Genomic DNA, 13,674 nt, shown 5'->3' with positions numbered 1-13,674 from the left:
GTTATATATACAGTATACAGCAGTGGTTAGATAGTGTACTGGTTAAGGGCTCTGCCTCTGACACAGGAGACCTGGGTTCAAATCTCGGCTCTGCCTGTTCAGTAAGCTGCACCTATTCAGTAAGGAGTTTCTTGGGCAAGTCTCCTTAACACTGCTACTGCCTACTGAGGGCGCTCTAGTGGCTGCCTCGCAAGCGCTTTGAGTCCGGCAGGAGAAAGGCGCTGTACAAATACTGCAATTATTATTATTATATATAGAGAGTATTTCCCGCTGCATTGGGGATTGTGCTACATGTGTCAGCATGAAGTGATTCACCCCCCCCCTCCCCTCCCCCCCCAAACGCCTGTAATCTGGCAGCATTAACCCCCGGAATTCACATAATCCACACTTTAAGGACATCCAACGTCTTCTGTAATTCCCTTGCGGCTATCCTCCTCATGGAGGGTGTCAGTGATGGTTTCCTGCGCAACTGTCAGCTCAACAGTCGCCCCCATGATTGGGAATCCTACTGACCAGACTGAGATACCATGTAAAGACCGATGACCCCTCTACAGGTGTTTTGGGTGCATTAGCTGATTAGAGTCTAACACTTTGAGGCTTTGAGCCCAGAATATTGAACCTGTTCACAATACTCTAATGGGCTGAGATATTGATTTTGGGGTTCAAAAAACACTATATTGTCTGTCGAGCAAACAGAATTATATGTCCATAAATAACATTCAGAGGAAATGTATTCAAACCATAAACATAAAGAAAAAGACTCCCCTATGAATAAATTCTGGTAATTGTACAAATCAATCCATGGAATCGTTTGTATCAAGATAATTAAATTTTATTTGCAATCAATTCACATAATAAAAACATTAAAAACGCATAAAAACCCCCATAGTTCCTGCAATAAGGAATCTCTGGATATAGATACATGTATAATGACATAATATTGGGTACATTAATCTTGGGCAAAAAATTGAGCCGTGCAAAAAAGGAAGAGGCTGTTTACAGCCATCAAACATGGATACACAGTGAGCCTACAGTATACAAAAACAGTACAATAATAGTGCATAAGGGGTGGGATAGTGGGCTGCGCCCCACACCCAGAAACACCGGGATATGCGCCGCAGTCCACACCCCACCGCCAGTGCTGACCACTACCTCAAAAATTTTTGGGAAAAATAACAAGTGCATTAGTGCATAATAAATAATTATAAAGTGCAAAGTGCAAAGCTAATCTAATGTCCAAGGGTGTTACCTTAAATAGATACAAGAGTCCAGAGTGGAGGATGCCGCGGCAGAGGGAACACCCCACACCCAGAAACACCCGGTGTTTCTGGGTGTGGGGCGCAGCCCACTATCCCACCCCTTATGCACTATTATTGTACTGTGTTTGTATACTGTAGGCTCACTGTGTATCCATGTTTGATGGCTGTAAACAGCCTCTTCCTTTTTTGCACGGCTCAATTTTTTGCCCAAGATTAATGTACCCAATATTATGTCATTATACATGTATCTATATCCAGAGATTCCTTATTGCAGGAACTATGGGGGTTTTTATGCGTTTTTAATATGTGAATTGATTGCAAATAAAATTTAATTATCTTGGTACAAACGATTCCATGGATTGATTTGTACAATTACCAGAATTCATTGATTTTGGGGTTCTCATAAGCTGTAAGCCACAATCATCAACATTATAACACACTAGTGACCTGAGCCCGTGGTCTGTCGACGCACGCCTGCCACGCGCATACGCGCACCAACCCGTCACGCACGCGCGCACCCACCGCGCGCGCATCCGCCGCACACCCGGCCCCCCGCTCACACGCTTGCCTGGCTCCGTCCCTGTCATCCTGCCTGTGTGAGGCTGGGTCCATGCTGCGCACATGCGCCCCCGCCGCACACCCGGCCCCCCGCTCACACGCTTGCCTGGCTCCGTCCCTGTCATCCTGCCTGTGTGAGGCTGGGTCCATGCTGCGCACATGCGCAGTAGCAAAAAGCACGGACCCAGCTACACAGAGACAACTGTCCCTGCTTTACGCAGGGACAGTTGCCTATTATTATATAGGATATAGGCTTGAATTTGCTTTGCGTGTAATAAGTCTATCTCATATAGTGTATATATTAGTTTCACCTTTTAAGTTGAATGACTGAAATAAATGACCTTTTTCACAATGCTGTAATGTTTCGAGCATCACTTGTATAACTGTAGAGCTGATGATGCCAGGATAGCGAAGTTGCTACACTGAAGTGCAATTACCGGTAATATGCAGAATTAAAGCAGAAGGCAGTCCTATTTTTTACAGTGCAAAAAACACAATGTGGACTAATGCAATTATAGCCCCAATTGTCTAGTGGCCAATTGGCTTTAATGATATGTGCAGGGGGCGTGTTTATATGCGAGCAGCAATGCACACATTACTCTAAGTGTGAACCCGGCCTTCATGTTATTCTCCAGCTATTGAGCCTGGTGTCAGTTGCCCACAGCCATGTGTTTTTCTTGTTGCCACACAGAGTTTACCACCCTTATTATTTATGAGGTTGGGCTACAGTTTAAGAGAAACTGATTTACAGCCTTGGATTTTATTACTCTTAAGCCTCATCTACACGGTACAATTTTCCATCAGATTGATCTAATAAGAAATTGCATCTTGTGTAGACCTCCAAATTGTTTCAGATCAATTTTGCAATAGATTTTGCTTTGATAAGTACCCAAAATCTATTGCAAAATCTAATGCAATCCGATTGGACCAGCTGGTAATTATCTAATAGATCTGTCTAATAGATCCAATCTGATGGAAGATTGTACAGTGTAGATGAGGCTTTACAGTGAGGATAAAAAAGAAAAACAGGATCCCCAGCCTAGTTGTGTGCAGGACTGGGACACACACGCTTATCACGTCACACGTCACCTCAGGTTCCATTTATGTTCATCTGTAATGCTAAATTGCCTTGAAAAGATGCAGCCTGTTGAATTTGTTCTCAGAACTGCTTTGAATACCGTCTATTGCTATATATATATATATATTATATATAATATATATATTTAAAACCTTTAATGTACCCTTAGAAGCGGCTAACAGAAAATATCGAAACAGAAAAGGAATCCATATTGATCAACCCCCAATCTATACATGTTTTATTGTACGCAGTTTATATCTGTTTCTGCATCCTGGAAAAGGGCTGGGATCACACCAAACATTCTGCCCTACAGAACGGACTGCAACCAGCGACCGACATCTTCCCAGATGCTGAACACAAGATCCATCCTGGAAAAAGGCTGGGATCACCCCAAACATTCTGCCTTACAGAACGGACTGCGACCGACATCTTCCCAGATGCTGAACACAAGATCCATCCTGGAAAAAGGCTGGGATCACACCAAACATTCTGCCCTACAGAACGGACTGCGACCGACATCTTCCCAGATGCTGAACACAAGATCCATCCTGGAAAAAGGCTGGGATCACACCAAACATTCTGCCCTACAGAACGGACTGCGACCGACATCTTTACAGATGCTAAACACAAGATCCATTCAATTTTCTCATAATACTTTTACAAAAAGATTATTTTCACACATATTGGTTCCTCATATTCCTGTTGGCTTCGGCACATATTGGGACAATTCACTAAGATCACGCTGGAGATAATAAGGCAAGAGAAAACTTACCTCCACACAGTGAGTGAGTTATCTTATCTCTTCATTCCCTAAGTTACCTCCTCTGTAGTTATTTTCCCACACAGTTAATTAACAGCCTGTCTTTAACTTTAGAATTCTGGAGTTATTTTAAGGATTGAAGAGGTAACTTAAAGACGGAAGAGTTAACTTTAGGTTTGCCTGAGGTAAAATGTTTCCTGAATACTACATGCCTCATCACCATGGTGATAACTATAAATGCAATACAGGCTTTCATGAAAAAAAACTCCCTTATCTCAACAATCATGTCATTTTATTATTATTCTATATTTATAGTGTGCTGATATCCTCTGCAGCACATTACAGAGTACATAGTCATGTCACTGACTGTCCTCAGAGGAGCTCACAATCTAATCCTACCATAGTCATAGTGTAATGTCCTACCATATTATTATTATGTATTTATATAGCACTGAGTGACATCTCCTGCAACACTTTACAGAGTACATAGTCATGTCACTGACTGTCCTCAGAGGAGCTTACACTCTAATCCTACCATAGTCATAGTCTAATGTCCTACCATATTATTATTATGTATTTATATAGCACTGACATCTCCTACAGCACTTTACAGAGTACATAGTCATGTCACTGACTGTCCTCAGAGGAGCTCACACTCTAATCCTACCATAGTCACAGTCTAATGTCCTACCATATTATTATTATGTATTTATATAGCACTGACATCTCCTGCAGCACTTTACAGAGTACATAGTCATGTCACTGACTGTCCTCAGAGGAGCTCACACTCTAATCCTACCATAGTCACAGTCTAATGTCCTACCATATTATTATTATGTATTTATATAGCACTGACATCTCCTGCAGCACTTTACAGAGTACATAGTCATGTCACTGACTGTCCTCAGAGGAGCTCACACTCTAATCCTACCATAGTCATAGTCTAATGTCCTACCATATTATTATTATGTATTTATATAGCACTGACATCTTCTGCATCACATTACAGAGTACATAGTCATGTCACTGACTGTCCTCAGAGGAGCTCACACTCTAATCCTACCATAGTCATAGTCTAATATCCTACCATATTATTATTATGTATTTACATAGCACTGACATCTTCTGCAGCACATTACAGAGTACATAGTCATGTCACTGACTGTCCTCAGAGGAGCTCACACTATAACCCTACCATAGTCATAGTCTAATGTCCTACCATATTATTATTATGTATTTATATAGCAGTGACATCTTCTGCAGCACTTTACGGAGTACATAGTCATGTCACTGACTGTCCTCAGAGTGGTTCTGGCATTTGATCAGCATTTTAGCAGGCAATTTCCCTAGGGATTTTGAAGGAAGGGATAATTTTGCTACATTCATTCAGTTGCATTTGCTCAGAAATTGCTACATGCTGTGTGTTTGCAATGTAATACAAATCCCCAGAACTTCGCGGAATTCCCCTCACAGAGGTCCATTGTTTTCCATTGCCTCTGACATTTGTAATTGTTTGGTAATGCTATATAAATACAGACGGTCCCGTTCTTACAAACAAGTTCCGCTCCGGAAGAATGTAAGATGAATGTGTGTGTAAGTTGAGTGCCGTGTTAAACAAGGTGAAACGTGGATAAGTGATTTACTTTCCGACAACTTTGGATTCAGACATTTAGTATAAACCTTGTGTTTTGGTTGTTTTCAATGAGCTTTTAACGTGTTTTAAAGAAGCACTATCGATTCACATATTTTTTTCAATTGACACAGGAATTGTTTGGGAAGTGCTGCTCAGTACTGATGTATACATTTCACTGGCAACTTCTTTGTTTACTGTTATCAAAACACTTTCACACTTTACTGGCACGAAAACTGAGGCAGAGTGACCCATGAGGGGAGGGGGAACTCCCCTCATGCTTTGTCTGTTAACCCTGTGTGTGTGTGTCTGTGTTTATATCTGTGTGTGTGTGTATGGTGTGTATGTATGTGTGTGTCTGTGTGTATAGTGTGTGTGGCTGTGTGTATGGTGTGTGTGTGTGCGTGTGTGTGTGTGTGTATGTCTGTGTGTCTGTGTGTGTGTGTCTGTTTGTATGGTGTGTGTGTGTGTGTCTGTGTGTATGGTGTGTGTGTTGTGCATGTGCGTGTATGTCTGTGTGTTTATGTGTGTGTGTGTGTGTGTGTGTGTGTACAATGAGTGTGTGTATATATATATATATATATATATATATATATATATATATATATATGTGCGTGCGTGCGTGTGTGTGTGTTGTGTGAGAGACAGTGTGTGTGTGGTGTGTGTGTGTGTGTGTACAATGAGTGTGTGTGTGTATATGTGTGTGCGTGCGTGTGTGTGTTGTGTGAGAGTGTGTGTATGTACAATGAGTGTGTGTGTGTATGTGTATGTGTGTGTGTGTGTGTGTGTGTGTGTGTGTATGTCTCTGTGTGTGTACAATGAGTGTGTGTGTGTATAAGTGTGTGTGCGTGCGTGTGTTGTGTGAGAGAGAGTGTGTGTGTGTGGTGTGTGTGTGGTGTGTGTGTGTGTGTACAATGAGTGTGTGTCTGTATATATGTGTGTGTGTGTGTGTGTGTGTATGTCTCTGTGTGTGTACAATGAGTGAGTGTGTGTGTATAAGTGTGTGTGCGTGCGTGTGTGTGTTGTGTGAGAGAGAGTGTGTGTGTGTGGTGTCTGTGTGTGTACAATGAGTGTGTGTCTGTATATGTGTGTGTGTGTGTGTGTGTGTGTGTGTATGTCTCTGTGTGTGTACAATGAGTGTATGTGTGTATAAGTGTGCGTGCGTGCGTGTGTTGTGTGAGAGAGACTGTGTGTGTGTGGTGTCTGTGTGTGTACAATGAGTGTGTGTCTGTATATGTGTGTGTGTGTGTGTGTGTGTATGTCTCTGTGTGTGTACAATGAGTGTATATGTGTATAAGTGTGCGTGTGTGCGTGTGTTGTGTGAGAGAGAATGTGTGTGTATGTGTGTACAATGAGTGTGTGTGTGTATATGTGTGTGCGTGCGTGTGTGTGTTGTGTGAGAAAGAAAGCTCTCAGCAGCTGCAGCTCTCTGTGCCCTGTGTCTCTGACTGAAGTGTCTGCAGAGAGAAGAGGAAATGTAAATTGTTATAAACATTTGTAATTGTCTGTGACACCGCAGCTTTTCATACTCTTTTTGCTTTCAGAGAAAAATACTCTGCAGTCTGCTTCAATGCACAGCCAGTGTTGTATATCAGACACCCCTTCTGCAATTGGTTTGTTCCGAATAAAGCTGAATCCTACCCTCAATAAATTACAGCTTTTGCCTCTGATATTTAACATGAAAAGTAGGAAAATGTTTACACAGCTACTTAGACATTAGGTGTACATGTCATTTTAGAACACTTGGATATTGACAGTGTTCCTTTAAGAATCTTATGACCATTTATACAACACAGTAACATTTAACAACAAAAATATGTTATAAAAAAACAGCACTGTATATTTTGTACCTAAAGACAACTTTGTTTGTATCTCTGAAACTTTCTAATTCAAGTCACTTGTAAGTAGGGAGCTATCTGTACTAATAATAATAATAATAATAATATAGAGGGAATCATTGCCAGCATAGTACCAATAAGGAGTTAATGCAGGGACCGGAAGACAGGGGCCCTGGTGCGGTTGCAAACTCTACATCCCCTTGTGCTTCGCCACTGTGTTGCCATGTGACAGCTTCTATTTGCTTCAATACCGCTTAATTTAAAGTGTACCTGAGACAAAGTATGCCTCAGCTTTTACACTTACCTTGGGCTTCCTCCAGCTCTCTTGAGGCACTGCTGTCACGTGCTGGACGGCCCGGGATTTTCTGGCCGAGTCGCAGTTCGTTGCACATGCGCAGCCTGACCGCACATTTTTCCCGTCTTGCTCCGCTGGCCGGGGGCAGGCGCTGACCGCTCCCATCCATGGAAGCACAACAGGGGAGCATGCCTGGCCAGGCTGCAATGCGTGATGAAGCATGACTCGATCAGAGTACCGGGCCGTCCAGCGGGAGACAGGAGCCACCTGGGGAGATGGCAAGGGACAGAGAGGCCTCAAGAGAGCTGGAGGAAACCCCAGGTAAGTATATAACCTGAGGCATAGTTCATCTCCGGTTTCCTTGAAATCCCAGATAGTTTGCTGGCCTCTTCAGCCTGCTCAGGGTAACGGATCAGAAGCTTGCAGGAAGGGCTTGTTGTCAGTAGCGCTGAGGGTGGAACTCACCATACTGGAGGCTTGCTGAGATCAGGAGGGTCACCACCACTGCTGGGCCCATAATGCCACCGGCTCCCGCAGGTCCGCTGTGCTTATCCAGTGCTGAGAGATCACAGATGGTCACAGTGCAGCTCCTGCTGCCAACACCACCTCAATGCTCTGAGCTGCTGAATTCAGGACACATCTCTCTAATCAGGGAACTTCTGTTTTTCTACTAGCTCACCGCAGAAAGGGAACCCTCAACCATCCTCATGTTCTGCTCATTTCAGACAAAGAGGAGGAGAAGAGACATGGCCAGGATCATCACAGAGCTACACTGGGTTTTAGGGGCATAAAGAGATGATTTGCATATTCAGGAGCAATGCATCATGGGAAACCACACCTGCTCACGTAAAGTAAACCTGTAGCTAACCTCCCAAGAAAGATACTTGTAGAGAGAAGGCTGTGGAAAGCAGGAGCCTTTCTGGCCCTCGATCCGTCCTTTTGTATCAGCCCCGAGTCCCAGTGAAGGTCAGCAGCTGAATACCTCTTTACATATTATGTATTATTGGATATTAATACTCCTGATATATCATCAAATGATAAAAAAACAGCAGTACTAAGTGTAGACCGCTTTATTGAGGATAAATGAGCTGTAAAATGGCTGGATAGAGTACTGGTTAAGGGCTCTGCCTTTGACATGGGAGACCAGGGTTCGAATCCTGGCTAGGTCAAGTACCTATTCAGTAAGGAGTTCAAGGCAAGACTCCCTAACATTGCAGGGTGGCCTCCTGAGCGCGTCCCAGTGGCTGCAGCTCTTGAGCGCTTTGAGTCCGACAGGAGAAAAACGCTATACAAATGTTCAGATTATTATTATTATTAAAATCCTAAAAGACATAAAAAGAGTACTCACATAGGGTGGCCAAAGTTCTGGGTACCCCGAGTTAAAATAGCGCGTGTTACTGGCCAGTGGTAGGAACAAGAATATGAGCTGTCACTCGTCTCCTTCCAGACCGGCTTTGCAAACTTGCGTCATCAGTGGACAAGTTTGGAAACTGAGGGTAATTGAGGGCGATACGCGGCCAGTAGAGCGCGTAGCTTGCAGCCACTTACATTTAAGGCAAGCTGATGAAATAGCACAAGTAACAGGAGGTCACTCACGCTATTCTGCTTAGTGAACCAACCCCAGTGAGAGCAATTTACATTCGCTGTTTGGGGCATCTGATTAAGCTGACCCCAGCCTATTATAAGTATTGATTTATATAGCGGCAGCATCTTCCACCTATACAGAGGACAGTGGCAGGGTTACTAGATTGAGCAATGAACAGGGATCCCGACAGGTGACATTGTGCAGGTAAAATTCCTCAACTATTATTCTTTACAGTCTAGTCTACTGACACGGGAGATAAACCACAGCTGGTGATCTGCCTGTTGTCTTGTTATATCCAGCTGAGGTCTTTACTGAGGTCATGTGATACGATATTGGCTCCGAATACCACATTTATTAAAATATCTAACTGTTAGAAGCCAGGGCGACAGTTCCAGGCGTGTTACACAGACGCATCACTCAGCCGCTGCTGCACGGCCTGTACTGATTCCATTTCTACGCCTGTAAAATGCCGTCACTGCGGCCTATTGTTCAGTCTTATCACTTAGAAATGTCAAGGCCTCATAGATGTAACAACCCCGTATCTCTGGCTGTACTTTGTCTAAGGAGGTAAAATAGGCTGAAATACTGGCAACAAATATTCGGGAAAATGTTTGGGGGAGTTTAGAAGTGAAAGTCCCTCTTCCTTTGCTTTCAGTCTGATGTCCCGACCACAGCTGTGCCCAGTCAGGGGTCATTGTGTGTACAGCCGGGAGTCATTGTGTATACAGCTGGGGGTCATTGTGTATACAGCTGGGAGTCATTGTGTATACAGCCTGGGAGGGTCATTGTGTATACAGCCGGGAGTCATTGGGCTTGATTCACAAAGCGGTGCTAACTGTTAGCACACCTGTGAAAACCCCCTTAGCACGTCTAAACAAGCTTTTCGCGCATAAAACTTTACGCGCGCAAAACTTTATGCGCGTAAAACTTTACGCGCGTACTGCACAGAGCGCAGGGCGCTCCGTGCGAAGTGCCCATTAAAGCCTATGGAACTTAGCGCGCGTAAAACTTTGCGCGCGTAAAACTTTGTGCGCGCAAAGTTAGCGCGCGATCTGATTGAGAAATCTGGTGCTAACCTACTTAGCACCCTGGTTAGCGCGTCTAAAGACTTTAGACGTGCTAAGTAGGTTAGCACCGCTTTGTGAATCAAGCCCATTGTGTATACAGCCGGGAGTCATTGTGTATACAGCCGGGAGTCATTGTGTATACAGCTGGGGGTCATTGTGTATACAGCTGGGGGTCATTGTGTATACAGCCTAGGGGAGTCATTGTGTATACAGCCTGGGAAGGTCATTGTGTATACAGCCGGGAGTCATTGTGTATACAGCCGGGAGTCATTGTGTATACAGCCTGGGGGGGGGGGGGAGGGGTCATTGTGTATACAGCTGGCGGTCATTGTGTGTACAGCCGGGAGTCATTGTGTGTACAGCCTGGGGGGGTCATTGTGTATACAGCTGGGGGTCATTGTGTATACAGCCGGGAGTCATTGTGTATACAGCCTGGGGGGAGGGGGGGGGGTCATTGTGTATACAGCCTGGGGGGGTCATTGTGTATACAGGGCCGGTTTAAGCAACAATGGGGCCCCAGGGCAAAATAAACCTGGGGGGCCCCCCAACATATACCCCGGAACAAAAATCGGCATTAAGAGACCTTTTTTGCAGCTGGTATAGTCAGGGTGTGAAGCCCCAATCGGTCGGAGCTCCACATTCTGGCTATTCCAGCCTGCATGGGGGACAAGGGGTTAAAAAGTTTCAGGAGAGGGGACCCCACAATTTTTTTTTTAAATTCCCACACTCTAAACATAAAAAAAATTTTTTTTGGGAAAATAGGAAAACATGCCAGGGATCTTCATACAGCCATATTGCGGCTGTATAGCGATTCCTGGCCAAAGCGCTGCGGCTGCGCATAGACCCCCTGGAAACCCCGTCAGGAAATTTATTGCGCTTTCATTTGATGCATGTAAAATTACACTACCGTTAGGTTTGCTACTAAAAGTGACATTTACCGCATTTAAAAGTATACTTTTTTTCCTTCGAAACTTTAAAATCGATTTTCTCAAAAACTATAAGGTCTTTTTGAAAAATTGTTTTTTCCTCTTATTCCTAATGATCTCCTTAACATACCCTGCAAATGTAGGGTTTCTAGCATTTAAGGTGGATTTGCTATTAACCATTAAATTCGGCAGGTTTTTAAATGTGTTTTTTTTTCCTTTGAAACTTTAAAATCGATTTTCTCAAAAACTATAAGGCCGATTTTGAAATTTTTTTTTTCCTCTTGTAGCCACTGGGGGCCCCTACAAGCTCTGGGGCCCTAGGGCAGCTGCCTCCTTTGCCTTAATGGTAGCGCCGGCCCTGTGTGTATACAGCCTGGGGGAGTCATTGTGTATACAGCTGGGGGTCATTGTGTATACAGCTGGGAGTCATTGTGTATACAGCCGGGAGTCATTGTGTATACAGCCTGGGAGGGTCATTGTGTATACAGCCGGGAGTCATTGTGTATACAGCAGGGGGTCATTGTGTATACAGCTGGGGGTCATTGTGTATACAGCCGGGAGTCATTGTGTATACAGCCTGGGAGGGTCATTGTGTATACAGCCGGGAGTCATTGTGTATACAGCAGGGGGTCATTGTGTATACAGCTGGGGTCATTGTGTATACAGCTGGGGGTCATTGTGTATACAGCCTAGGGGAGTCATTGTGTATACAGCCTGGGAAGGTCATTGTGTATACAGCCGGGATTCATTGTGTATACAGCCGGGAGTCGTGTATACAGCCTGGGGGGGGGGGTCATTGTGTATACAGCTGGCGGTCATTGTGTATACAGCCGGGAGTCATTGTGTGTACAGCCTGGGGGGTTCATTGTGTATACAGCTGGGGGTCATTGTGTATACAGCCGGGAGTCATTGTGTATACAGCCTGGGGGGAGGGAGGGGGTCATTGTGTATACAGCCTGGGGGGGTCATTGTGTATACAGCCTGGGGGGGGTCATTGTGTGTACAGCCTAGGGGAGTCATTGTGTGTACAGCCTGGGGGGGTCAATGTGTATACAACCTGGGGGGGGGTCATTGTGTATACAGTCTGGGGGGTCATTGTGTATACAGCCTGGGGGGGTCATTGTGTATACAGCCTAGGGGAGTCATTGTGTGTACAGCCTGGGGGGGTCATTGTGTGTACAGCCTGGGGGGGTCATTGTGTGTACAGCCTGGGGGGGTCATTGTGTGTACAGCCTGGGGGGGTCATTGTGTATACAGCCTAGGGGAGTCATTGTGTGTACAGCCTGGGGGGGTCATTGTGTGTACAGCCTGGGGGGGTCATTGTGTATACAGCCTAGGGGAGTCATTGTGTGTACAGCCTGGCGGGGGTCATTGTGTATACAGCCTGGGGGGGGTCATTGTGTATACAGCCTGGGGGGTCATTGTGTATACAGCCTGGGGGGGTCATTGTGTGTACAGCCTGGGGGGGTCAGTTTGGTGAAACGCAGGTGTGACACTCAGTTCCCAAAATGTACCCCAGCTCTGCTAAGCGCAGGAAGCGGATCCCAATGTTCAAAATTGGATCCACTTCAACTTATTTAAAAACCAATCACAGAGTCTGAACTTGCTGCATTTCTCAGGACGAGTGAATGCGTCCCCAATAGCCACCTCTGGTGTCATGCATCACTAATAGCCACCTCTGATGTCATGCGTCACCAATAGCCACCTCTGGTGTCATGCGTCCGCGACTGTATAATGGAGAGGAACGCTCCCAGAACTGTCCGCTCTGCGCCAAACGGATCCGTCGCAAATGGGACCTAAACTAGAGCGGGGGGGGGGGGGGAGGGTCGGGGCAGTACCTGTAGTCAGAGGAGGCCCCGCCTTCTCACCCCTCCCCACCCGAAACAGGTTCCCACTCCAGGGCTGGTGATGATGTGGTCACGTCTGCTATCAGTGAAGGGACACATGCTCGCTGCACTCTGATAGGACAGGCCGGCGTGTATCTACAAACCAAGGGACATTTCTCAAGAGGCAGAAAATGTAAATGTACAGTGTAAACAGGCAAGACTGACTGGGCAAAATCCACAGTGAGAAAAGGTAAATCCCACCCTTGTTAAAGAGACGCTGAAGCTAAAAAAAAATGATGATATAATGATGTGTATGTGTAGTACAGCTAAGAAATAAAACATTAGGAGCAGAGACAGTCTAATATTGTTTCCAGTACAGGAAGAGTTCAGAAACTCCAGTTGTTATCTATGCAAAAGAACTTCTGAGCTCCATGACTTTCAAAATTGCAGAGAGCTCTGTCTTCTGAAGCTTGTTATCTCAACTGTCAGTCACTGTATTTTATTTTCTCTCCAGAGGGCAGGTCAATAGTTCACTGGCCTGCTCTGTAAAATAATTTATAATTCTGAGTAGTGTGTGAACTGCAAATATTAGAGAATGATGCAATGTTATAAAAACACTATATAACTGAAAATAAAAATATCTTTGCTACTAATGTTCTAGTAATTATCCGTACTACTCAACCAATGTATTATATCATAATTTATTTATTTTTTCGCTTCAGTGTCTCTTTAAGTGACAAAATGCCGTGTATTCAATTCAGCTGAATATTTTACAAAGTATAATGGCATATATCATGTAAAAATCAGCAGCTAGTGCACCTGCTTTGTGCAGCTGATTTCCCCCGCAGCAAG

At 44.6% G+C, this 13,674-nt stretch overlaps 1 protein-coding gene across 3 annotated transcripts in view; it reads right to left on the bottom strand.

The window, feature by feature from the left end:
* The window catches only part of CSF1R (colony stimulating factor 1 receptor), a 201,857-nt gene extending 193,792 nt beyond the window's left edge, over window positions 1-8,065 (bottom strand). For all 3 annotated transcript variants that reach the window (XM_068278423.1, XM_068278425.1, XM_068278424.1), the window contains exon 1: window positions 7,884-8,065. In XM_068278423.1, coding sequence (XP_068134524.1) covers window positions 7,884-7,935 — 52 coding nt within the window. In that variant the 5' untranslated portion in view covers window positions 7,936-8,065. The remainder of the gene's footprint in view (window positions 1-7,883) is intronic.
* Window positions 8,066-13,674: the final 5,609 nt, after the last annotated feature.

This window comes from Hyperolius riggenbachi, chromosome 3 (genome assembly GCF_040937935.1).
Source record: "Hyperolius riggenbachi isolate aHypRig1 chromosome 3, aHypRig1.pri, whole genome shotgun sequence".
Classification (NCBI taxonomy): Eukaryota; Metazoa; Chordata; class Amphibia; order Anura; family Hyperoliidae; genus Hyperolius; species Hyperolius riggenbachi.
Note: the sequence above shows the minus strand (reverse complement) of the source record. Positions and strands in the feature narration are given on the sequence as shown.